The following is a 27349-nucleotide window of genomic DNA, read 5'->3' on the forward strand; positions in this document are numbered from 1 at the left end:
TAACCATTTCCCCCCTTTTGTCCATTGAAATATCATTTAAATTGGCTATATATATTATGTAGTATAGCTTACAACCAGTACAAAACTTATTACAGGTAATTACGGTGTGATTTTTCTGCCAGTCAAGAGCTTAAAGATGTGTGTAATTTAGCAGCAGATTTCACAATGTATGATATGCAAATGCATCAATGGCGATCACAATAGCACTGGGCCTAGCAGCAAGTGATGAAAGATTAACGTTTGTCAGAACAAAACCAAAAAACACTTCCTATGTATGTGGGGAAAGTGACAATAACGTCCAATGCAACAACTCACTTTAAACACCATCCATTTTAACGTTATTAAGCATTTAATTAAAATCTAAAAAGAAAGGACAGAGAAAAATAAGCACAAAACTTTCCAAATTCAACAAAACATAAGAGCCATTTATATGGGCAACTGAAATTTCACATCCACTTGTGCTTGTTTTGCCAAAGTTACAATTTCAGACAGCTTCACAACCTGTGAGAAGAAACAAAGGCAACATTTTAATGCAATATTGTTTATAAGACACCATAAACAATCTTATATCTTCCATTAAACATGCACAGTGCTGGTGGAAAAAGTGAACACTTGAATTTAGTAACTGATCGAGCCTCCTTTGACAGTAATAACCTAAAACAAGCATTTCCAGAAGCTGCAGAGTAATTTTAGACCATTCTTCCTTACAGAACTGCTTAAGCGTCAGCCATATTCTTTGGATGCCTGGTGGGAACATCTCTCTTGAGGTCATTCTACAGCATCTCTAATGGGTTAAGGTCTGGGCTCTGACTGGGCCACTCCAAAAGGCTAATGTCGTTTGCTACTTAAGCAATTCTGTAGTAGATTTGCTTTGATGCTTAGAGTTGTTGTCCTGCTGCATCACCCAACGTCTACTGCGCTTCAACAGGTGGACAGTCATCCTGACATTATGCTGCACGATACCGTGATAAACTTGGGAATGCATCGTCCACTTGATTATGGCAAGCTGTCCTGTCCCCGAGGCAGCAAAACAGCCCCAAATAATGATGCTCCCTCCAACGTACTTCACTGTTGGGATGATGATTTCAGGTTGGTATGTGGTGCCCTTTTGCGCCAAAAGTAGTGCTACCTGTTCTTCCCGAACAATTCAACCTTTGTTTCATAGGTCCACAAAACATTTCCCATTAGCACTGTGAAGGTCAAGGTGCTCTTTGACAAGCCTCAGCCATGCAGCAAATGTTTTGTTTTTTTGGAGGGCAGCGGCTTCCTCTGTGATACCCTGCCATGGACTCCATGCATGTTTAATGTTTTGCATATCGTACACAGAGATGTTGACTGGTTCCAATGATTCATTCAAGCCTTTAGCTGTTTAGGGGTTGTTGTTTTTTTTTTTTTTTTTTTTACCTCATTTACCTACAAGTCATCTTGTCTGGGCATCCACTTCTGGGGAGAGTAGCCACAGTACTAAATCATATCCATGAGATTACCTTGTAACCCTTTCCAACTGTATGCAAATCAACAATTAGTTCTTGTTGAAGTGATTAGTCTAGGGGTTCAACATACTTTTTCCAACCCATACTGTGAATGTTAGAATGATGTATTCAGAATGGACAAGAGTGTGTGTGTGTGTGTGTGTGTGTATAACAGCGTGGTGCTAGCACATTGTGTTATGTTACAGTATGGCATATATGTGACCATATAGCGTTAAGAGTGTGTGTGTATTAGTGTATGGTGTTAGCATGTGTGTTACTGTATGGTGTTACAGTGTGTAAATGTATGTTAGTGTATGGCAAGGCTCAACAAACCCTAGGTGCCAAATGGGGTAATATGAAAATAAAAACATGATTGGGGAAGGGAAAAAAAGCTGGCTCCTAACGTTTTTGGCTGGCTCCTAGATCCAAACCAAATTTGTCGACCCCTGACATATAGGTTTAGTGAGCCCCTCTTTGTAGACTATTGCAGGTGGTGATAGTTAAGTTGTGGTTTGGTTATCTGCAATTGCATCTTCGATAAATTAATTTCTATTTGTGTTCTTTTTTCTTCATACAAAAATACCAGAACATAAAGTGTGAAAACAAGTGTGTGTGTTTCATATATACACACAAACACCCACACATATATACACCACTAAGAGTATACGAAATTTAAGAATGCTGGATGTCTGATACCGTATTACTCTTCTATAAAAAAGCTTTTATTCTAGATCAGAGCATACTTTTATTTGGATCTGTCCACAGCAGGGGACATCTCCTGCACTCAGAGCTAGATTGTCATCATACTGATAACTAAAAACTTTTCTTTTTAAATCTATGTTCTCTGAAAGCCATTCTCACGCAGAATAAAAAGCGGTTATAAACTGGCCATACCTGACTTTTGCGTTTTTATTAAATGCTTTCACAACCAAGACAAGAAAAGATCAACCTAAATACTCAAACTGTATATGAAAAAAGACAGTATGAGTTACCATTTTAAAACTACTTATAGAGCATGTATTGAATGTTCAGAAAAAGGTAACTACATGAAGGGGTATTTGTAGAAAAGTAAAAAATATTTAAATATTTTCTCCCATTTACCATTTTTGCTGCTTCATCAAGATCATCACATGCAAGAATCTTCAGTCCACTGGCTGTTATCAGTGCTTTGGCATCATCAACTCTTGTACCTATAAAAAAAATAATAAATAAAAATTATTTTAATAATATTTAAATAATAACTTAATGTGGCTAGAAGTTAAATACTAAAGATGTTTGTTAAGAAGGGCCTCATTTGTAGTAAAGTCTTCATACAGATTTAGTGATACCCCCTTTGCAGGCAATTGCAAGTGATGGCAAATCTTTATTTTAGCTTTGTTATCTGGAATCACCACTGTGCTTTATTTTAACCCCTTAATCACAAGGCTATTTTTACTTTTTTTTTTTTAACCTGTACTACACAAGGGATCTTTTAACATTTTTGGTGGTGTTACTGTTTAGCTGTAATGTTGTTCTTTCTCATTAAGTGCACCCACACACATTATATAGTTTTTTTCCCCCAGGATAAGCAGGGCTATCCTTAGATACCCTTATTTTTAGAATAACCTCTAATGTACCATAAAAAAATATAAAATATGGTGATTAAAAAAGAAAACAATCTTTGACTCATTTGCAAAAGCGAATAAAAAAACTTACTGTTTGACAGATAAATAGATTGTAATACATTGTCTAGAAACACCCAATGTTTTACTTTTTTTTTTTTTTTCTTACAAGCTATAGGGCAATAAGTCCAATTAGCAAATTTCTATTTCAGAAACTTAAAAAAATAAAATAAAATCCGGTCATCCTGGGCTAATGTCCTATTTGGGATATCTTTGAAGTCTGCCAAAAACATTTACCCCTTCAAGCTATTTTTTTGAAACTAGACACCACAGGGTATTTCAAATGCTAGTGTTTAAAATGTTTCCATACACTTATACTACCACCAATCTTTGCCACCACAGGGTACTGTATGTGTCTAGTTTGTGATTCCAGGAGCAGATGTTGTTGCTGAATGCCTCCACATCGTTTTAGTGATGCAAGTGACCTTTAGTCGATTTCTAAGCTTATTTAATGCCATGACAAGCCAGGCACCTCAATGGTTGTTATGGGGTTAGTTAACCATTTTTATTTGCATTTTGTTTACATACTAAAGTATCCTAATTGTTTGAGATAATGTATACAGTAATAACTTAAGCTTTACACCACTGATGTGTCAATGTACATTAAAGCAAACTGCTACTAAATTACAGATACCTACACCATAGCTCCAGTACACTCCTAAGTACAGATCCTGATCTATCTTACACACATATATATTCATACAGATCTCTACGTGGTCAGTATTATAGCTACAAAGTATTTTCGTTTTTCCCACTGATATAAATAATAATTTACTGGGAATTAGTTAATTTTTTACCAGCAAGGGTGACCACATTGGACATTTTGTTTTCCAAGGCCCACATATATTTAACATCTCGCTAACCAGCTTTCCTGTAGTATACTGGATATACAGCTGGGAAACCGTTTCATTTCTGTGAGTTTATAGAGCCCACAAAATACTGGGCAGAATCTTACATGTCCTAGTTGGTAACTTGTAAGTTTAGTGAAAATGTCAAAAAGGTTTTGTACCGTGTTAGCCGTTTAGATAAAGTCTTTGTTAACTTGTGAATTGTGCTTTTGTATTTAGAAAAGTCTGTGTTAGCTTCATTAATGCCTGAGGAAGGGACCTAACAACTTGGTCTCGAAAGCTCGCAATCAAACACTCAGTTAGCCAATAAATGGTATCATTTTAACTATACTTTTCTAGTGAAAATGTCGTAATCCTAGAAGAACCCAACAAACATACAACAGGGCGCTTGTACATGCTGATCAATAAATATAGAAATGTCCTGGAAGAAAATAGCCACTGTGGTTACCTTGTTACCGGAATAATATGTCAATGTTTCCAAAGCAAGCATTGGGTAAATACAGCACAGTTTTTACAAAAAACATGTACATATAAGGGCAAAAAGACATTTTCATCACCTCCATGCTCATGCTTCTGACAATTATAAAAACACTTCCTCCTAATACCGTATTTGCTCGATTATAAGACGACCCTGATTATAAGACGACCCCCCAAATCTTAATATTAATTTAGGAAAAAAAGAAAAAGCCTGAATATAAGACGACCCTATAGGAAAAAAGTTTTACCAGTAAATGTTAATTCATTTAAACACTTTTTTAATAAAAGGTATGCTTGAGAAAAATATTTTGGTTTTATTTCCTTCTATTTTCCAACCTGCCCCCCAGTTATGCACATCTGCCCCAGAAGTGCCTTATACCCTATATGCCACTGTGCCCGTCGATATGCCTTTTAACCCTCTAAATGCCACAGTGCCCCATGATATGCCTTTTAACCCTATATGCCACTGTGCCCCATGATATGCCTTTTAACCCTATATGCCTTTTAACCCTATCTGGCACTTAGAGGGTTAAAAGGCATATTATGGGGAAGAGTGGCATATAGGGAGGTTTAAGGCATTTCAGGAGGCAGAGTGGCATTAAAGGGGTTAAAAGCATTTCAAAGAGCACTCTGCCTCCAGAAATGCCTTACACCCCCCATTTAACACTTCCCCTCCCTCCTCCAAACTTACCGGTGCTTCTGAGTTGGGGGGGGGCGCATAACACAGGAGGGTCCAGGTCCCCTGCATCCGAGCCCCAGGTGCTTAGTCCGGGCAGCATGTAGAGCTCCACGCGACGCTGCCCGGACTAAGCACCGGGGACTCAGAAGCACCGGTAAGTTGGAGGGGGCATAACACTATGCTATGCCCCCCTCCCCTCCAGCTTACCGGTGCTTCTGAGTCCCCAGTGCTTAGTCCGGGCAGCGTGTAGAGCTCTACGCGATTGTATCATGTAGAGCTCTACGCGATTATATCGCGTAGAGCTCTACACGCAGCCCGGACTAAGCACCGGGGACTCAGATGCACCGGTAAGTTGGAGGGGGCATAACACAGGAGGATGCAGGTCCCCTGCATCCTCCTGTGTTATGCCCCCCCCCCTCCAGCTTACCGGTGCTTCTGAGTCCCCAGTGCTTAGTCCGGGCAGCGTGTAGAGCTCTACGCGATTGTATCGTGTAGAGCTCTACACGCAGCCCGGACTAAGCACTGGGGACTCAGATGCACCGGTAAGTTGGGTCGGGGGTTAACACAGGAGGATCCAGGTCCCCTGCATCTGGGTCCCCAGTGCTTAGTCCGGGAAGCGTGTAGAGCTCTACGCGATTGTATCGCGTAGAGCTCTACACGCAGCCCGGACTAAGCACCGGGGACTCAGAAGCACCGGTAAGTGGGGGGGAGGGGGTTAACACAGGAGGATCCAGGTCCTCTGCATCGCTGCGGGGGATCTGGATCTTAGTCTCATAATCAGACCTATTTGAGGTCTGATTATAAGACGACCCTGATTATAAGACGAGGGGTTTTTTTCAGAGCATTTGCTCTGGAAAAAACCTTGTCTTATAATCGAGCAAATACGGTATATTTTTGTGACTGCTTAGATTAACAATTTTGCAAAACAGATATGAGTCATTTTCACAAACATTCATAGTACAGAAAATTAGTAAGTATATACCTTGCAAGCGGACCACAATAGGTATTCTTAGTTCCAGGTCTTTTACAGCCATGATAATGCCTTGCGCGATGACATCACATCTCATAATGCCACCAAAAATATTAACCAGGATAGCCAGAACCTGCACAAACAATTTTGTATTATTTTATACATGTATTAATCCCATGGTAAGAGCAATATTCTCGAGAGAGTTGTCTTCAACAGTGGACTTGGGACTTTGGTTTACATTGCGCTTTTGCACACTATTTATATATAGCTGTGCCCTTCTCAACTGTAAGTGTATCCAGACCTCCCTTTTTCCAGACCTGTGATGATACTGCACCATTCGTGGTCTTTGTTTTTTTAGATTTTAGAAGATATTAAAATTCTGCAGATATCCTACTGAACCTTGATGAGCCTAATTTGTCCAACTAGTTTGTGAGTGGATCTTAAACCCCTTTTTATTTTCATTTTTGTGTACATATTACACTATTGTTGTTGTCTTTTGTTTCTCCCCATGTATATGCGCTCCATGGTTGTCGTATTGAACTTTTTCATTTGTTCAGTATTTCAGAAGTTTGGGCATTGACCTTAACTGTAGCCGTGCTGCTGCCATTACACACTGGCTCATGCTGGGAGGTGAAGTAATAATAGGATTGTGTCAGCATAAAGCAATTAAACAGACTACCTTTTTATCAGATGTAATCAGCCGAAATGCTTCTGTCACTTGATGAACCGTTGCCCCTCCTCCAACATCTAAGAAGTTTGCAGGAGTCCCACCATGTAGCTTTATTATATCCATTGTTGCCATTGCCAAACCAGCTCCATTCACTACATAATAAACATACAACAATAATCATGGTACACCACTGCCACAAAAGATGGACCAGTAATCAATAAACAAAAATATCAGCCTTACACAGATATAAAAAAGAAAACCGAGCTGTGCATATGTATAATTCCAGCAGTGCAGTAAACAATTTTACTCTTCTCTTTCTGTACAAGCATTTCTTATGTGAGTTTGTAACCAATGGGTCTACCGGGATGCCTCTGGCCGTTGCTGCTGCCTTCCTCGTAGCAAAAGCCGGCTCCTCCAGGGAAAAAAACTGGTCTACCAAAGAACTGTACCACCAGTCACGATACAATAGAACATGCTATTGGGACTGAGCCTGGTTTATGTAGCCACTTTACTGGGGGGGGGGTTGACAAAAAAGGAACCAGGAAAGGATTAACATAATTAACACATAACACAATGCAAGGGATTAACACAGACAACATTGGCACCGGACTAATCATCACAAAACAATGCCGAGAACACGACACAGGTAAAGGGATTAGGGAAGCAACACTTAACGAAGACTAGACAGTGAGTCATTCTTAATAGGCATACAGGGTAGAAACACAAGATTACAATTTAACCTTGCAAGACAATGTAATACTTCAGTTTTAATAATCTCAAAACTGGGGTCCAACATTATAACTATAATTAAAAAAACACACAATAATTTATACATAAAAACATATCAAATCCTGTGCAAAACAGAGAAGATAGAGCAAGAGGTATATACCCCAAATAACCGCTTATTAACAGGACTGTGTCCTTTTACGGTGTTCATGTTATTTTTCTTTTTTATATATCATTTATTGTTACTGCTATTTTTCACGTTCCTCTTGTAATAGCAGTATTGAATCGGAATTAGGAACTACGTTTCTAACACCAAATGTAGTAACAAAAGTGTTAAATTCAGAGTAGGAGAAAGATTATATCATTAAAAGTAATGTACTTTTATAACCTTAGAGCTTTTGCTCATTTTACCTGGGAGAATGTATTATACATATTACTTTATAGAAAGACTCCAAGGATTATGAATATTTCAGTCAGTTTCACTGAGATTTTTAATAGTAGATTTAAATGTATAAATATATCATTATTGAATTAGTCTAACATGAGTAAGACCACTGTGAAAGAATATATAATATCAACACTAAAGTAACAAGCTCCTCACTATACATATGTATTTATGTTTTTTGCAGGATATGAGTTACTTTGATGACCAATTCTCTCATTGAAGACTACCTTTTAAGTATGATTAAGATGAAGTAGCTGAACATTTTTATTTTTTTTTATTTTTTTTTTAAGAACACTTTGCAGCTTTGAAAAACTTGTATTCACTTTCTATAATTTAGAAAATCACTCAATTAAAATAATTTTATTTTACTTTATGTTATGTAATGAGTATTTCACAATATTATTAAACACATGGGAAAAAATCACAAAAGGCTAAAAAAAAAAAAGGCAGCAGCCCAAAGATTAAGCCCTCCTCTTTGGTCAAACATTGCAGTCAAAGTTTGCCTCGGCCGCTATAATGGATTTTGAAGATTAATTAGCCCCATGAATCGTTTAACTCAAAGACTGAACAGCAGCTGTGTGTGCAACCTACCCTATTTTTCTCTCTCCTGCGCACTGAGGCATCTGTAATCTGGCAAAATGTAAACATGTTAAATAAATTGGGCAATAACATACCAAGACATCCAATGTTACCATCCAGTCCTATGTAGTTAAGGTCAGCTTTTGCTGCTTGTTGGTCTCGCGCATCTTCTTGTGACCAGTCTCGCAAATCAAAAACTTCTTTTTGACGATAGGCTGCATTGGTGTCAAAATTTATCTTTGCATCCATGCACATAACTAGAGATAAAAATATTGAAAACATTATTTAAAAAAATAAATTCTGAAAACACATACATTACAAGTAATTACTAAGAAAAACCCTGTATTAAATGCTCGCCAATATCAGTATGGGCGGTAAAACTAATTTGTATCACATGCAACATCACACAGGGAACATTTGTAGTGTATATTTATAGATACATATAAAAAACACACTATTCTATTTTTTTTAATATCAAATGGTAGTTGTGTTACAGCAAGCTGCTGAGACAAAGAAATCCTGAATTTAACATGTTTAATTGATCAAAGCTTAACGAGTCGCATCTAGTTGTCCGTATTCCATGAGTGTGAGAACCAATCTTTGAAGGATCCAAAGCATAATCGGGTATTCCAAGCTATTAACGTGAATAAAGTTGCAACAACTTTGCATTTCATGGGATGATGTAACTGCAGGAAAAGGGAACGAGATCCTTTAACCACACTTCCAACATTTCAAATGGATGAACGGGCTTTTTTGGGGAGGGCTTTACAGAGGCTGTGGCCTACTGGAGGCATTTAAAATAAAAATAATGCTGCTCTATACTTACACAATCTTTTTCTAAACACTATCTCTGATGTGTATTTACATATTATAAAGATTTTAGGATAGAAAACTAATACATCCATACTTGCAAACACTCTTTGCCTCCCTCTCCTTCTGAATTATCTGTTTTGTGTTTTTTTAGGCGCTGAGGAACTTGGCCACAAAAAGGGGACAATTATGTTAAATAGTTAATTGAACACCTTGCCCTGGCTGCCCCAGAAATTCTTAAATACAAAAAATCATGATTGCACTCAAACTACTTTGGTAAGTTTATACAATATAAAGATAATGTACCACTGATGTATATATTCATAAATCCTCACAGTTCGATGTAGCAGTGTATCAGATGCTCATGGTGTCTGAGTAAAGTTCAATGTCATAGTCACCTTGCTGATGGCATCTTGTACCCTGAAACCAGTCAGACACATGTATGCTGTGGTTTAATACCCTTTTTGGTATTGTGCACCAAACCTTAGATTTATGTTTTCTGTGCTACATGTACCAGACCTTCTGTTATATACTTAATTGGGAAATAAATTGGTTGTGGATATTTTGAAGCTTGAGAGTTTCTTCTATAGCAGATCATCACTCTGGTGCACACAGTTTGGCTCCCTATTCCTGTTATATCATTATGAGGGCTTGTCCAATGGCTATGCTGCATCTTTCAACAACAACAAAAAAAAAACCAAGCGGACTAGTAATGAAGAGCCTATATAAGAGCTTTTATTTAACTAAGATCATTTAACCAGTCCACAACTACCCTTAACTCTAAGCTAATTTCCACCCTCTTTTTTCCATCCACTGGTCTCAAATTCCCTATTCTACTTCTTCTACATCTTTATTTCTTCTTTCCATGGCAACCAAACAAATGGGATTTCTGAAAACGAAAATGGCCACATTTTTAATTCGAAGACAAATTTGAACGTTAAACCCCCCCCCCAAAAAAAACTAAGAACAAAATTGTTTATACCATGTACAATTAAAGTCAGTTGTGTGAAATATACTGAAACATAATCTTTCTGCTAAAGCATTAAGTATGCAAATAATACACGATAGTGCTTTAAGTGCTTTTAAATCTCTAATTTCACCCGCCCATAATCCTCCGGGACTCTGCAGCCTCTTCCTTCGTAATTTGAAAGGCTTCTGGAGCCCAGACAACTGCAACCATGACGCTGCGAAAGTACAGAGGTTGCAATCGGCGTCCTATACATAAGCCAAGTATTGTCAAAAAGACCGCAAATTGCAGCTTTATTTTTGGTAATATGTGGTTTCACGTTGTGGAAGATGCCTCCGCCTCTGTGGTCTGGCTGCGAGAGGCAACGCAAGAGTGCTGTGAAACCAAAAGCAATAGGAGGCTGTGCACACGGTGGGAACAAGGGAGCCAGGACACCCATGGAAAAAATATTAGGTCATTTTTACAACACACTGCTTCACCTAACATTAGCTAGCTAAGAACACAACACTAGGTACTCTACAACTGCTGCAGTTTGTAACTGCTCCACTTGATTTTCCTTGGCTTGTGATAGTAGGAGCTTGAGCATAGAAGCTTTTGGTCCAGTTTTGGTCCCTACAACAGTTGAAACCGATAGATATACTATACATAACGCATGAGTATTTTGAGACCCATATACTTTTTAAAACAAAAATTTGAGCTGTACAAATAGATTCAGCTCTGCTGATTCCAGTTTGGATGTCACGGAAAAATCAACAGCATATAACCCTAAACTAGGTGAGATGTAAGCATATTTGCAGTGAAGCATAATGGCGTTTTATCCACCTGCATGCTTTATAAAGAAAAGCGACATGACTTCAGGAGCAATGACTGTCCTCTGCAAGACCTCTGTCAGCATTTGGCATGTGCACGAAAAGTCACAATAGGTAAACATTTAATAGTGAACAGAAAAATAACGTACATGCCTGTTAAAAGTGGGTAGTGACAGTAAAGGAGGAACAAGGGTTAGGAACACTGCAGGGCAAATCTATGTAGAATTTCAGAGAATGGAAAAAAAAAATAAAGCCTGCTTGTTTTATTTTCTTAATCGCATTACTAATAAAAGCATCACCATGCAGTAGGACTGTTAATTATCACTGAGAGATCAGTTAAGTATATGGAATTAAGAAAAAATAAATGTGTGGGGAAAAAAATATTACGAACCAATGATGCAAATATGTCCGTTCCCATTCAATATTCCTATGCACCAAACTTTTCATGCCTAGTGCAGTTGTAGGAATCCCTGAACTTAATAGGCTCATATATGCAGCCAATATTAGTAATGAAGGGGAGGATCAGCTGCTATTTCAAATTGAAAAAGGCTGTGAATAGTGATGACGTTTTAATCATGGGAGATTTGAATTACCCAGATACAGATTGGAATAGTGGAACTTGTTCCACTAAGGGCAGCAAGTTTCTGGACCAGCTTAATGACCAATTTATGTCACAATTAGTAGAGACTCCAACCAGAATGGATGCCTGTCTGGATCTGGTAATAACTAACAATGAATAACTTATCTCAAACATCAAAGTAAGAGAATACTTGGGGAATAGTGACCATAACATGGTTTCATTTGAGATTAACTCCAAAAATCAAATGGGTAACTACTCAACCAAAACACTTATTTTCAGAAGGGCAAACTTTGATGGGCCAAGGTCAACTATGGAATGTATAGACTGGGATGGATTGTTCTCTGGGCTAAACACAGAGGACAAATGGAATACCTTTAACCACACGTTGCAAAATTACACATCCCAATATATACCTATGGGAAACAAACACAAAAGAAGCAAATCAAAACCAATGTTGCTTACCAGGAAAGTGAGACAGGAAATAAAAGAAAAAAAGGAACAACATTTTAGCATTATAAAAGCGAGGGATCAGTAGTATAATAAATAGCATACAAAGATACCAACAAAGCCTGCAAAAAGGCGATTCAAATGGCTAAATTGGAAAATAAGAAACTAATTGCCAAGGAGAGTAAAACTAATCCCAAGAAACGTTTTAAGAAAAGTTAAAAGGTAGAGAATGTTGGTCCTTTATTATCTAAACCGGAAACTTGGTTAGTGAGGACAGAGAGAAAGCCGACATCTTAAATACTTTTTTTTTTTCTTCTGTTTATACCAAGGAAGAGCCAATGATGGAGCCCCTGCTGGCTTATTTTAAGGAACCATTACAGCAAACATGGGATTGGCTGACGCAAGAAAAAGTGCTCAGGCGATTAAATACTGTTATGGTAGACAGGGCCCCTGGACTGAATGGTATACACCCAAGGATACTTAAGGAGCTAAGCCTAATTTTGGCCCAACCATTATTATTGATCTTTAAGGGATTCTTTCAGTTCAGGCATTGTTCAATTAGATTGGCGCAAGGCAGATTTTGTGGCCATATTTAAAAAGGGATCAAAATCTCAACCGGGCAATTACAGGCCAGTAAGCTTAACATCGGTAGTGGGGAAATTATTTGAAGGGTTGCTAAAGGTATACAATACATTCAAGAAAATATCTTGATCCAGAATCCAATTAGTAGAAGTCAACATGGATTTGTGAAAGACCGGTCTTGTCAAACCAACATACTAGCATTCTATGAAGAAGTTAGTAAAAATAAAGATATGGATGTAGCTGTAGAAGTGATTTATCTGGACTTTGCTAAGGCAGTCGATACGGTTCCACATAAAAGGTTACTCTACGGGCAAATGTCTGTATTTGGATCGGAAATTGGCTAAAAGATAGAATGCAGAGAGTTGTTGTGAATGGATGTTTCTCAGACTGTACGCAGGTATTAAATGGAGTGCCTCAGGGGTCTATCCTGGGTCCTCTTCTTTTTAGTTTATTTATAAATGATCTCCTAACCTGCATTGAGAGCCATGTCACAGTTTTTGCTGATGACACAAAATGAGGCAGGGTAATTCAGACAAATCTTGATGTTTCTTCATTGCGGGAGGATTTAGACAGAGTTGGGGGACTGGGCATGCAAGTGGCAGATAAAGTTTAACATCGATAAATGTAAAGTTATGCATTATGGCAAAAATAATAAAAATGTAACCTATACTATGAATGGAATATCCTTGGAGAAAACTACCAATGAGAAAGATTTAGGAATAATGGTAGACAGACTTGGCAACAGTGCATAATGCCAGCAAGCTGCTGCAAGGGCCAATAAGGTTTTAGCATGCATAAAACAAGGTATTGATTCACGGGAGGAGGATATTATCTTGCCTCTTTACAGGTCAATAGTAAGACCTCACCTTGAGTATGCGGTACAATTTTGAGCTTCTGTCCTTAAAAAGGACATTATGGAACTAGAAAAAGTGCAAAGGAGGGCTACAAATTAATAAGGGGATTGGAAGATACTAGTTATGAAGAGAGACTAAAAAAGTTAAAATTATATACACTGGAAAAACAGCGTCTAAGAGGGGATATGATAACATTATATAAATAAATGCAGGGCCAATATAAAGAGCTCTTCAGTGACCTGTTCATTAACAGAAATGTACAAAGAACAAAAGGTCACCCTCTGAGACAGGAAGAGCGGAGATTTCATAGACAACAATGGAAGGGATTCTTTACAGTAAGGACAATAAAGGTATGGAATTCACTGCCAAGGGAGGTGGTGTAATCAAATACATTAGATGCCTTCAAAATGGGTCTGGATATTTTTTTTAGAAAGGCATGACATACAGGGCTATAGAATAGAATATTTTAGTGCTTCTTGATCCAAGGAGAAATCCGATTGCCTTTTGGAGTCAAGAAGGAATTTTTCCTCATGATGGCAGAATTTGAAGTAGCTTAATTAGGGTTTTTGCCTTCTTTTCGATCAAGAGTAGGAAGGTTAGGTGGAAGGGTTGAACCTGATGGACTTAGGTCTTTTTTAAGCCTTATGTACTATGTAACTATGTAACATCAAATATATTCAGTAATTTTTCCTTAAAAAGACCCGAAAAATATGTATACCCGTTAACGCTTGGTTGAGCATTTAATTTTTTTTGGGGTATGACAGCAAGCTCCTATCAAATCAAAGTTAGGCTTTGAACCCACCACATGGATCCTGAAACCTTTATCATCATGTCCCTCCTGCTCTTCACTCTTACATTTAGAGATGCAAGCAAGGAGTAAGGATTTTTCCAACATTTGTGCAAGCCCACGAGTTTCAATCTCACCATTAAGAAACAGCATTTGTTTTGTCCGTTTAAATAATTAAATAACCACATAACACTGTAAAAAAGCTCAAACAAAAGGAACCAAAAACAATGGCATCTCTAAGCTATGAGTGAATATAACTTTCACAGTAAAATGACTCTCTCTTTATAGTGAAATATAACAGTGCCTTTTATTTAGTATTACAGGCTTACACATTTTTCATGGCTGCAGTTTTAGTAAGCTGTTATTTCAAAATACATCTATTTACCCTACAAAAGGTTTGTTTTCTGGCATGAAATTTTTCAATTATCTTGGTTTGAACCATTTATCTTGCGCTGCTGCAGAGGATGAGTCAGAGGAATTCTTGAAGCATGTGCAACAGAGCCACTGAAACAGCTAAGCTAGAAGGTAAATCTAAAGGCAACACAGCGGGGATGGGAGAAGGAAGATGATAAACACCCCTCTTGTATCGACAACCGTCCTAATCCAGGCAGGAATGCCTTATAAAACATAATGTATGTTAAGAAGAAATAGCTATTTTCCATTAAGTGATAAAAGTGAATATAATGCAGTAGCTAAAAAGGACAGATAAGAAGTCCATCTGCAACACAAGATAAACAGGATACTTTTTACTGACAAATATGCACAAACAAAGTTAATGCTGTAACATGCACATGGATGAGCGCTTGTATATTGTTCAGCCATTCTTAATATTTAAGTTGCTAAGTCATAAAATAAACATCTCAGTTAGAAACATTCACCTCTTCCTTATAAAAACAAGATGAACCCCTTAAGGACAATGGGCGGTCCCTAAACCCATTAAAACCAATGCACCTTGAGCCCGTACATGTACGGGCTTTGTCATTAAGGGGTTAAAATGTACTATATGGCAAATAATGAAGAGGAGGTTAGCACATCCGCATAGCGCTCGCATAGATCAGAACAGGAGTGCTTTCCAATTAGCGATTTTCCGTCTAAATCAAACAGAACTGGTGCCAAACACAAATGAAAGGAGCTGCAGCTTCTACTAAAAATATGGGGGGGGTTGTTTTCATACAGGTAAACAATGTACAGTGCCTTTTGTTTAGTATTACAGCCTTAGATATTTCCACGGCTGCTGTTAAAGCAAGCTGTTATTTCAAAATACATCTATTAACACGAAAGGGTTTGTTTTCTGGCACAACATTCTTCAGTTTTCTTTATTTGAACCATTTATCTTGCACTGCTGGAGAGGATGAATCGGAGGAATTCTTGAAGCATGTGCAACAGAGCCACTGAAACAGCAAAGCAACCAAAACTGGCGCCAAGCACAAGTGGGGGAGCTGCAGTTTCTACTAAAGGTTTTTTTATTACGGTATTATTTCGAATGGTGTAAATATGAATACTAGACTGTCCTTTTAAATGATTTACTATTTCATACTAACTATAGTCCACACTGTTGTTGGTATACTTTGTATGTCAAGTGTCAATCCCTGTGTACTTCACTGCCATGGCCAATGGCAAGACATCTTAAATCATTAAAGTACTTGGTTAGAAGGTTTATATGAATTCAGATGAGAATTGAAATCGCTTAAAAGAACTGGAAAGAGTAGTGTCAGGAAGATAAATATATTTAGTATGTTGCCATCTTTTATTTTCTAGACAATGACAAAGCACTAGTGCTAAATCCGACAGACAGAGTACGGGATACAATCTATGAAAGGGAATATGAAAAAAGCCCATGACCCACATGTCGCATAAATGATGCTTAAGTAGTTACATAAAAAGGTTATTGGTGTTATTCATTGTTTGTTACCAAAGAAAATGATTTGACTCAATTTTTCAAAAAGTTCAAAAAACCTTCATTATAGGTTATAGAGGATAATTGCATCTCTGAGAGCAATGCTGAACATGGCACATGAAATTAGCTCATTTAAAAAAAGCCCTGAAGCCAAATAAGTGTTGTATAAGTAGGGATTTGTTACCTTCACAGTGATGAAGTTCATTTATATATATAAAAAAAAAAAAAAAAAAAAAAAAAAAAAACTACTTACCTATAAATTGAGCTTAGTTTGATAAATACATTACCTTAATAGTAATAGATTATTTTTTCTTTAGTGAAATATGACCAAAGCTTGAAAAGCTACCAAAACAATGTCTCTTTCCTAACTTTCATGTAAAAAAACATCATTAAGTTATATGTTACATATAAATGACAGCAGCTGCCTCTGGCAATCGCATAGCCCTGGCATATCATGCCAATAATAGTTAATTTCCCATTATCCCACAATGGACACTGCATTGAAACTCCGCTGTCAGACTACGCAAGTAGATGTAGCACACCTGTCAGACCCTGTGCATTGTTTTGGCATGTTGTGCAGAAATGTCCAGCGACATCTGTGCAATCATTGTGTAAAAGCTCTCAATAATATACCATATGACGAAATGTATGTGGACACCTTCCTTTCAGCTCATTGACTTGAGTCTTTTTCCAGAAACGATCCGACAGAATCTGGACGTCCATTAGCTGCAGTCGCCAACATAAGATGGCAACTGTTAATAATTGTTAATTATTCTTTGTGGCCCAACCCAGAATCTTGTTTCCACCGATATTGATGGAGTTCAAAATTTACGTGTAGATTTCAAAGTTAAAAATCAAATGGCTGAATTCTGATATTATGGTACTGAACCTCACGCAGACCCCATTTAAGAAGTGTGAAGAGATGCTATGGTACCTGCTAATCTTGCTCACAAAAGGACCTTATACCTCTATACCAAACCAACTTACAGAAATGGGGGTGGACGTTCCTCAATTGGCAGGGCCGTATAAACACCATAAAAATGAACGTCTTACCCATGTTGCTGTAACTCTTTCAAACCATCCCATCTGATCTGCCCAAATCTTTTTTAAGTCACTAAGGCTGGTGACAGTGAGGTTTGTATGTAACTCCCAAATGAGAGTCATGCTCAAGGATCAACGCCTCCTAGTAAGGGCAGTGGATTCAGATGGAGGACCACTAGTTACAGCACATGCCTTCATTTCAGCCATCATTAATATCTAGCAGAGATATGGCACCAAATTTAATTTATAACAACTTAATCTCCAACAGGTATGGTACTCTACAATCCATTGTTTCCAGCCTTGATTCCTCATTGTGACACATCATTTGGCTCTCCCTTCCGGGCTATTTCCATGAAAAAGTGGCATCCACTGCCTTGCACTGTTGTTACCTAGCTCCACTCACAACACTCTTGTTCCTTTTTTAACACCAGCAGTTCTGCTCTTACGAAGACACAGTTCTGGCCAGAGGTATTTCCACCATTTACCAAATGCGAATCTCACCTGCATACATTGCTCCCCTACAATTTGTATTTAGGCCTTGGGCGAACAGCTGACTCAAATCAGAGATACCTTTATTAAACTCTCAGACCACCCACCACCATTAGACCCGGTAAATTACCTCTTGCACCATACCGATAGTCCAGTCTTGCACTATAAGAAGTCTGGTACTTAGCACTTAACGCTTACAAACTCTTGATACCCTCTCATTGGAAGTCCAAATATATATATATATATATATATATATATATATATATATATATATATATATATATTATACACATGCGTGTCTATAAAACTGTGGACAAAAGACTACCGCTGTTCCTTTTCCCCTTACTCACAATATCTGTAATCCTTTAATGAAGAATGCTTCTGATATTATTTCTGCAAAATCAATAAAAAAAATCTTTGAAGAAGAAAAAAAAGTATAGTTTGCTTAGGAAAAAGTAATTGTGCTAATAAGTACATGTGCATTAAACAACCACATGGAAGGGCAAAGTGTTTAATTGTGAGGCTTCACTTGGAAGGCAGATGACATTTGCTATATGTGATATTGCTAGGATTCGTCATAATCTGTGTAATTTACCTTGGAGACATTTAAAGACCTTTAATTTAAAAGCAGGACATCTGCTAAGCTGAATGCTGGAACATTCAACTTCTGGCTCTAGCTAAACTTGCTGATCTGTTTAAAACGACAATAAAATTTACTACAGGAATTAAAAAACAAGAATTAGGCCAACCAACAGCCTAACAGTCTTATTTAACAACTGTTTTTTATCACAGTGATTCTGTAACACGATAAAAACAAACTATGCTTCAGACTGACAGCTCAATAGAAATTGTGAAAGCAGTCATCTCTCTCACTGTTAATTTATATTTTGCTTAAAAACCAGAAGTATTTGCTGTCAAAACCCAATGTTTTCACCAAAATAATTTTCTTTACAGTGTTTTTCATAAGCAGTCATCTTTCCTGAATTTTGAACTACTATATTATATACCAGTGGCATTCAGTCTAGATTTAGAAGGGTACTAGAATCACAATTTAATTCTCAGCGGTAGACAAACTTGGTTTGGATCTCCTAACCAGCTTTTTTTTTTTTCTATTTTCTAGATTACCCAATCGAGTCTTGCCATACACTAACAAACAGTAACACACGCACACTGCCTGGCAGATGAGCCTCCTGACGGCGAAACTCCGCCTGGGGAGACCAACACTCCAGGAGTAAGAGGTCCGTACGAGAGTCTCTATTGGTCTGTGTTTTTTGGGGTTTTTTTTTTTTTACACACATTCTAATTCAGGTATGAATTTACAGCATCTGTTATAAGCAACTGTCAAACAATAACCCAATATGTTCAGCAACATCTTCTGAGCACAGTGATATCACCCAGGCATAGGTTTGTTGGGGGTAAAAGGCCACATTTGGAGGGTGCACATTTTTTGGGGATCAGTCTATGCCAATGTCCTATTTGGGACATCTTTGAACCTGGCCAATTCAATGTACCCCATCAAAATCATACATTTCTGAAAATTAACTCATTTCATGCCATGATTTTTGTGGAGATATAGCGCTAATTCTTTAAATGGATATTTCCCCTGATAGTGACTTCAATGGGGAATTATTTTTACATTTAACTATTTTTATTTATTTTTAACTATTTTTTTTTTCCTTTTTTATTTATTTAAACTAATCAAATTGTGATTAGTAAGCTGGGCTCCACTGACTTGCATGGTTGAACGCAGAGCCTGTATTCAACCTACAAGGGAAGCTCAGAGATCTCAGGAGAGACCGTCCTGGGGTGGGTTTTCATGTCAAAGAAATGAATGGGATAAACATACGACAAGCCCAAGGACTGATTAAGCTTTGAGTCTTTACATCAGGAAAAATGGTAAGACTAGGTGGGTCAAATGGTTCTTATCTGCCATCAAATTCCATGTTTCTAGATCAGACCATGCACTAATATTGCAATACTGTCACTGATATTTTCCTGTATTTATCTCATGTTAAATTCTATATTGTTTGCAAATAATTAGAAATTATGCCAATTTAAAAATGTATTAGTAAAATAGTAGTAATATAGTGATAGTTACCAACTCCTGAGGCATCCTCGACCATTGGGTTTATTTCTACCATTGATGCATCATATTTGATAAATAAGTTATACAGGTTGATCATACACTGTGCTGCTTCATCTACAATATTTGGAGGGAAGCCCATTTTCTCCGCAAGCTAAAAATGAAAATAAAACATTTATTAAAAGTCATGTAATTACAGAAAATAACAAGTCGCATTGCAAGAAATGTATCCACACCAGTACTGTTATCTACCATATGTCTATCATTTATCAGCATGGATTGGTTGATGAAGCTGTATGTTCACTATTACACTACATTCATTCTGGTTCACGGCAAAGATTAGGAAATACAAGGAACCCATTAGTTATAAGAGCAGTCTTACGCTTAATTCCATCAGCTTCTACCAGCCTGCTGATTGCAACTTTCTTATGTATTCTTAATTGAATCAGAATGTTACAAAATGATTTTATCTACTATTAAATGAAGACAAAACTGAATTTGACACTGACAAACTAAACCATAAATGTAGTAAAATTTAGCTTGTAAGGCAATAGCAAGTTTGGGTTTACATGAAACATGTATAGATCAGTTCTTAAATCAGTACCTGTAATAATTATACACACTCAAAAGTCGAGAGTATTTGTGTAACATTAGTTCGATTATGGTGCTGCACTATATAGAATGCCTTTAAAAAAAAAAAAAAAAAGAAAAAAGAAATAATATCTTACAAACACTCACATACCCTGACAGCTTGTTCTTTTTTGATACCTTCAACAATATCAATAGGTTCTTTTACAATAGCGTCAGGATTCTCGGCAGCTACATCTTCAATATTCACACCTCCCTGGGAACTTCCAATTAGCACAGGACCCTGAGGAAAACAAAATAGTCAGCTTGATATTTAATTGGTAGCATGGTACACGTCTCAGCTACATTAATGCCAGGCAATACCCACGTGCAAACAGTGAGAATTAGATGAATGTTGTAACAGGACTGCTGTCTTTGACAAAGAGTAAACGATTAACGCAAACAAACTGCATAGTAAGAAATGCTACAAACCTCTGTTTTAATTTTTCATGTAACACAAACATGTTCAAACTTGTGAAATAAGTTGGAATTTTACACGTATGTAAAAGAATTACCGTATTGGCTCGAATATAGGCCGCACTTTTTTCCCCCACTTTAAGTTTTTAAAGTGGGGGTGCGGCCTATATTCGGGGTCTAGCGCCCGACGCCCGGGACATGCAGTCCCGGGCGCCGGGCAGGCAGCGGGGTTAGGATACAGATCCCCCGCAGCGGTGCAGGGGACCTGCATCCTTCTCCCCGATACGCTCAGACAGCCTCCCCTGCCAGCACTTCCCACGGGGGGGGGGTGCCGGCACGGGAGGTTATCTAAGCGTTTTACCTCTGCCCACCCCCGACTTACCGGAGCCGACTCCCGGGTGTCTTGCGGGGCCGGCGGGAGACATTTACGCAATACGCAAATGCAACTTCCGGTAACGGTACCGGAAGTTGCATACGCGTATTGCGTAGATGTCCCTCGCCGGCCCTGAAGACACCCGGGAGTCTGCTCCGGTAAGTCGAGGAGGGGGGGCAGAGGAGGACAGCGGCAGCGTATCGCGGGGAGGGAGGACAGCGGCAGCGTATCGCGGGGAGGGAGGGCAGCGGATCTCGGGGAGGGAGGGCAGCGGATCTCGGGGAGGGAGCGCAGCGGATCGCGGGGAGGGAGGACAGCGGCAGCGTATCGCGGGGAGGGAGGACAGCGGCAGCGTATCGCGGGGAGGGAGGACAGTGGCAGCATGTTTTTTTTTGTGCTTTTTTAAAGAAAAAAAACTTTTTCTTTAAAAAAGCACCAAACTTTTAGGGTGCGGCCTATATACGGGGGCGGCCTATATCCGAGCCAATACGGTATATTAAAAAGTTATACAAAATTTATTTTCACTTATACCCTCAAATACTGCTTTATGGTATCAAAGAAGGAAGTGACTATCCCCGTTCACTCATAGGCTCATAATACCTCGCTGTCATACCATATGTCATACGTAGTCTATATGCTATCTCCTTTTGTTTCAATAAACTTCGAGGTTACCATTAAGTCATGTGATAGTTTGAATGACCTTCAGTGCTCAAATACCACACGGAGTTGTTTCTTTATGGCAATGCAAATGAAGTCCATTTCTACATAAAATTTTATGACATGGCATTGCTAACCACATGCAGTATTATACGGCATCATGAAGTTTGGCTAGTAGATTGGGGTAGGGTAACAAAGCTAGAACATACACACATGGCTAATATGCATTTTGAAATCGTATTTTTAATCTGATAATAGTTGGTGGGTGTTCCCATTTAAGCATGTCTAAACTGGGAGAAATGTGCAATTATGTGCAGTAAAATATAACGCTTGGATCTAATCCATGTCACTTCAGTGCCAATCATATGTAAAACATACATACGTTTTATTCTAATTATATACACACAAAGTGTTGCGAGAAGGTATTTGCCCCCTTCCTGATGAAGATAATGTGAGTAAACACAAAATGCAGCTATTTAAATGATCGTTTCATTTACTGAAAGTAAAGAGTTGTTCAAAACCAACCACCAATGGGAAAAAGTAATCGTTTATGGAATAACTGATTGTGCCATGGATTGGCAGCAACTGCAATCAAATGTTTGCAATTTTACATCTTGGTGGGATTTTGGCCCATTCCTCTTGGAAGAATTGTTTTAATTCAGCCACATTGGAGGGTTTTTGAACGTGAACTGCCTTTTTAAGGTCTTGCCACAGTTAGATTCAAGTCAGGACTTGGTCCCTCCAACACCTTCATTTTGTTTCTTTTGAGAAATTCAGAGGTGGACTTGCTTGTGTGTTTCTGATCATTGAGCTTTAGGTCATGAACCATCACATAACCACCACAGTGTTTGACTGTTCTTATTGTGAAATACATTGTTCGCTTTACGCAAGATGTTCCTAGTTTACTCCATTTGTAGTTATTTTCTCCAAAACAAGGTTTGATGGAGTCCCAGAGCTTTAGAAATGGCTTTGAAACTATTTTTAGGAGTGATACATGTCAATGACGCTCACCTGTTCTTAAATTTCTTGCAGCTCCATGTACTGCTTTTTGAGTCCTTTTTTGCCTATTTCACTTTGCAAGACCGATTCTATTTAACTGAAGTTTAGAGCCCGGCAGTAATCATGTCTTGGCGTGAAATAGTGAAATTGAACCCATTTATGAATTCAATTTGGTTGATTGGTTGATTTAGTAACTAAGGTGGCAATTACTTGTTCACATAGGGCCAGGTAGGGTTGGTTAGCTATTTTCCTTCTATAATCCTCATTTAAAAACATAATAAACTCTGGTTATCTTTGTCTAATATTAAAATTAGCTGGATAATCTGAAATATTTAAATGTGACAAATATGCAAAAAATAGAAGGAATCCAACAGGGGAAAACATTTTTTTTTTTTTTTACAGCACTGTAAGCTTTCTGTAATACAACAGGCATTAAATGAAACATACAGAATGGTAATGTTGTAGAACAAAACCATTCTCCATGCAGCAGACTAAATATACTATCATATTACGTTTTGTATTTTTTTTTTACTTTGTAATCCTAAACATCAAGAGTCCTTATTAATTATTATGTAAGATAAATGTAATTGAGAAGTATATTCTCATTGTGGACTATAATAAAACACATATTAGTATCTGGAATACACTAACAAACGTAATGTTTGGGAAACCTAAGCCATAATGATTTTAATTGCTACCAACCGACATAAATCTAGAAACGAAATACAACATTTAGAAAATGCCTTAGTTTCTCCAGATTGTGTCACAGCAGTACTTTTATATCCATTGTATTTTTATCGTAAATTGCAAGTGAAAGGAGTGATCCATGTATACCGTGAGGATTCAAATGGAAAATAAATGTTGCCAGAAACGCAGCAAAAGGCAAGTTAGGTCATGCAGAGTATAAAGATGCTGTCAGCTGAACACATTCAACTTGAAATGTAGGTGTTCTTGATACTGACAAGGCAGATCTTACCTTAACCTACGAAAAACGATGCCACTTACATCAACAGTATTTAGCTGCCACCTTGTGGTAATGTTGAAAAGCAACATACTAAAATAATGTGACAATATTTAATTATTTCATTCATTCATCCTCATTATTATATTTCATTTATTTAATGCAAGCAATTTAAGAGGCACTTCTTACAGCACATACAAGACAGAACTGATACGTTAGGCAAATAGGGCCCTGTAGCAATTAATCAAATCAATTAGATTAGCGGGTCACAAAAAAAAAAAAAAAAAAAAAAAAAAACATAGACCTGATTCTACCAGAAGTGTTTGTCTTTTTTCTCTATTATCCTCTGTATTTGATTGGATGGAAGCCTACGCCTCACAGCAGCCACAAGTGTATACGTACACAATAAAATTTAGGTTACAATTAAGTAAAAAACATATCAAATATGATATATCCTAAACTAGGGAGGGTGTAAGTACGGGTTTATATTATACAAAGTACAGTACTTTGTTCTGCAACTTGATGCAAAAAAGAGCATGTTCATTGTTATATTATACAAGATTTTATTTTATAAGACAAAAATCCCTTACAATACAAATACAACAAAATAGCTGGGGTTTTTATAAACGCTTGCCAAATCAGATACATCTTACAGTCTCAAAAAGAAGTGCAAACCGGCCATCTGTTGGCTTTTCCCACAAATACAAACTCTTTTGGGCAAACTCTGCCATCTAGTGGAGAAGGTGTGCTTAGCACACGTATAAAAACATTTCTGCCACAGCAGGCATTTATACACATTTAAACTCTTAAAACACAGGATATCTGTGACAAGCCAAGAACGCGACATACATTGCCACAGGTGGTCATATTTCCATTTGCTGCTCATGTTCATTTGTTTTAGGCGATGTGTGTTCAAACAGAAAAACACTTGTTATGTGCACTTTAATGTATACGACAGCTGAGTGGTCCCTTTAAATATTGTGTAGTCCATTTTAGGGTAGTCAGAGGAATCCCCCAATAAGCTTTTGACCCTTTTTCCCCACCAAGCTAAATGCTGTGCAGGAGGTATGTTCGGCAGAACGCATACTCGCCTTCAGTCAGCTCCAGCTTCAAGCAACCAATCAGCAGCAAGAATAGGAGGTAAGTCGCTGCATTTACTTTAATATGCATTTCACTATAGCGATGGGGTCAGAAACATTAAATTTCCTCTTTAAGATGATATACCTTACCCTTTGCAAGGATGAGCGTCTGGGCTGTTGGGGGATTTATGTTAGTGCTGCTTAACTTGTCAATGTAATTGTATGCATTCTACAAATTATACAAATTAAGTTTTGTTGGCATCAACTCCTTTGACACACATACCCTGGTTTTCCACATCCTTTCGATTACAGAATGTTTACCATATGATTGTTCATTCATGATTCCACCTTTCCCCTTTGGGGAGGGCACATTTTAACCACCACAGCAGCCGATCAGTCATCGGCAAGCTGGGCTCTACAGAGTCAAACACCTCATCTGCCAGCACAGAAAGATGATGCTGGCTCTTGCAGACAGGGGAGACTCCAAGCTGTCACAAGCCGCCTGATCGCTTTTGCACTAGCAGCAAAAAGTCCCCACTGGCAGAAAAAAGATCATTGGGGATACATTCCTTGCGATGTGGTAGCACATCGTAAGCTTTTAAATAGGTTAAGAGAAACAAATACAACAGAACAGCACCTCCAACACAATGCACATTTTTATAATCAATACCATTCAATATATTATATATAAAGTCTCATACACATGTTGACTTAAGCAGGTGGCACAGCACATGATTAAGGAACAAAAGAAAGTAACTTCTAGACATGTCTTCTAACATGCACTCACTCACTTGAAATGACCTTTCCATGGCAATTGCGAAGTAATATTCCCTCCTGGGATATCTGCGCTCACAGATAAATACATGGTTGCATATTCTGCCCTTTTCTCCTGTCTGCTTTGTAAACAATTTCTTCCCAATCATTTGTGAGGAAATGTCTTTGGCTTCTTCTGGACTAAAACAAAAAATTGTGCAGAGTGTATGGATCAAAGAAAAGAATTGCAGCACTGAATATTGCATTTTTTATTATATGAACATTTAAAAAAAAAATAATAATAAACTAGCATTTCCTGGCAATGCATGTTAAAGTACTTTGTGACCCTTCTGACACACTTGACCTCCTCCTCAATTGGCCAGTAAGTGGCAGGAAAGGACTACCATTGATATCATTGAGAAAGTGCTGGAACTGACTGGTGACAAGTATAGCACTTGCGGCGAGGTGTTTTCGGAACATCTCCTGCTCAGAAAGGAGCTGTGGCCAGGGGATGAGGAAAATGCATATATTGTGGGATTCTGCAAAATCCACTCATGCATTTACGAAAGGAAACCCATGAAAAACTGAAAGAGCATGTGCAGCTATGCGTGTCTCTTTAACCAATGTCAACATGCAATTTTATTTCTTAAGAGCCAAATAATGAAGACTTACGAATAGACAATCTTCACTCCTCCTTTGAGGCCACCTTCAAAGGTACCTTTACCTCTGCCACCAGCCAACACTTGGGCCTTCACCACCAGATCCTTGGAACCTTTGCAAAGAAATATATACAATATAACGTTTATACGCTAGTCAAACATTACTACACAGAACAACATATATTCAATTTGTCTACTAACATTGTTTCCTTTAATATTCAATGCATTAAAAAGGCTAAACTAACAGAGCGACAACACATACAAATTGGGAGAGTTGCCCATTTTGTTTAAAGAGTTGTGAGTACCTTCTAATGCTTCAGTCAGAAAAGGGAAATTATGGTAAGCGAGGAAAACATTTCCCTAATTCATATGTCAGGACCTGGCAGGTTAGGGGTTGCTTACTAAATCCAGCAGGGCTGAGATTAAAAAATACAGTAATAATTATAAGGATTCTGCAGAAACTTGATCAGGAAGCATAGGGGTCGAAATTTTAGGAACCTGCCATTAAAGAAATATGCATGTACCCTCTAGGATCTACATGGATTTATAGATGTTGCGGCAGGATGAAGCAGTATTGGGTGGGGATTGTGTGAATCAGGAAGTATTGTGCAAGGAGGGAAGTAATTATGAATGGATCCTCTAGGACATGGCTGTGTTTGAGTGTTATTATAATTATATGATTGAGCCAGACTAGTCTTTTCCACGGTGCCAATCACACCAATGGCTCCCCATACCATCTAGAATAAAATGTAAAACTCCCAACTCTTACCAATATGATATCCTTCTATATGTTTTTCTCCAAATAATCTCACTCTTTACTCTGCCCAACCTTTATGACTTCTTCACAGTTGTGTCTCTAGATTTCATTTATTCTCTTGCTCTGTCAAACTCATCTACCTTTTAGAACTTTAAACACACTAAAGTTCTACAACCAGTAGCCTGAAAATAAAC

The 27349-nt window shown here is 37.9% G+C and overlaps 1 protein-coding gene across 1 annotated transcript in view; it reads right to left on the reverse strand.

The window, feature by feature from the left end:
* Nucleotides 1-330: 330 nt before the first annotated feature.
* The window catches only part of SUCLA2 (succinate-CoA ligase ADP-forming subunit beta), a 36717-nt gene continuing 9698 nt past the window's right edge, over nucleotides 331-27349 (reverse strand). Inside the window, exons 3-11 of the mRNA XM_053455534.1 lie at nucleotides 26412-26511; nucleotides 25778-25940; nucleotides 20616-20744; nucleotides 19889-20027; nucleotides 8623-8784; nucleotides 6787-6929; nucleotides 6120-6240; nucleotides 2574-2662; nucleotides 331-501 (exon numbers count right to left, since the gene is read on the reverse strand). Of these exons, the coding sequence (XP_053311509.1) occupies nucleotides 427-501; nucleotides 2574-2662; nucleotides 6120-6240; nucleotides 6787-6929; nucleotides 8623-8784; nucleotides 19889-20027; nucleotides 20616-20744; nucleotides 25778-25940; nucleotides 26412-26511 (1121 nt within the window). The 3' untranslated portion in view covers nucleotides 331-426. The remainder of the gene's footprint in view (nucleotides 502-2573; nucleotides 2663-6119; nucleotides 6241-6786; nucleotides 6930-8622; nucleotides 8785-19888; nucleotides 20028-20615; nucleotides 20745-25777; nucleotides 25941-26411; nucleotides 26512-27349) is intronic.

This window comes from Spea bombifrons, chromosome 2 (assembly GCF_027358695.1).
Source record: "Spea bombifrons isolate aSpeBom1 chromosome 2, aSpeBom1.2.pri, whole genome shotgun sequence".
Classification (NCBI taxonomy): domain Eukaryota; kingdom Metazoa; phylum Chordata; class Amphibia; order Anura; family Pelobatidae; genus Spea; species Spea bombifrons.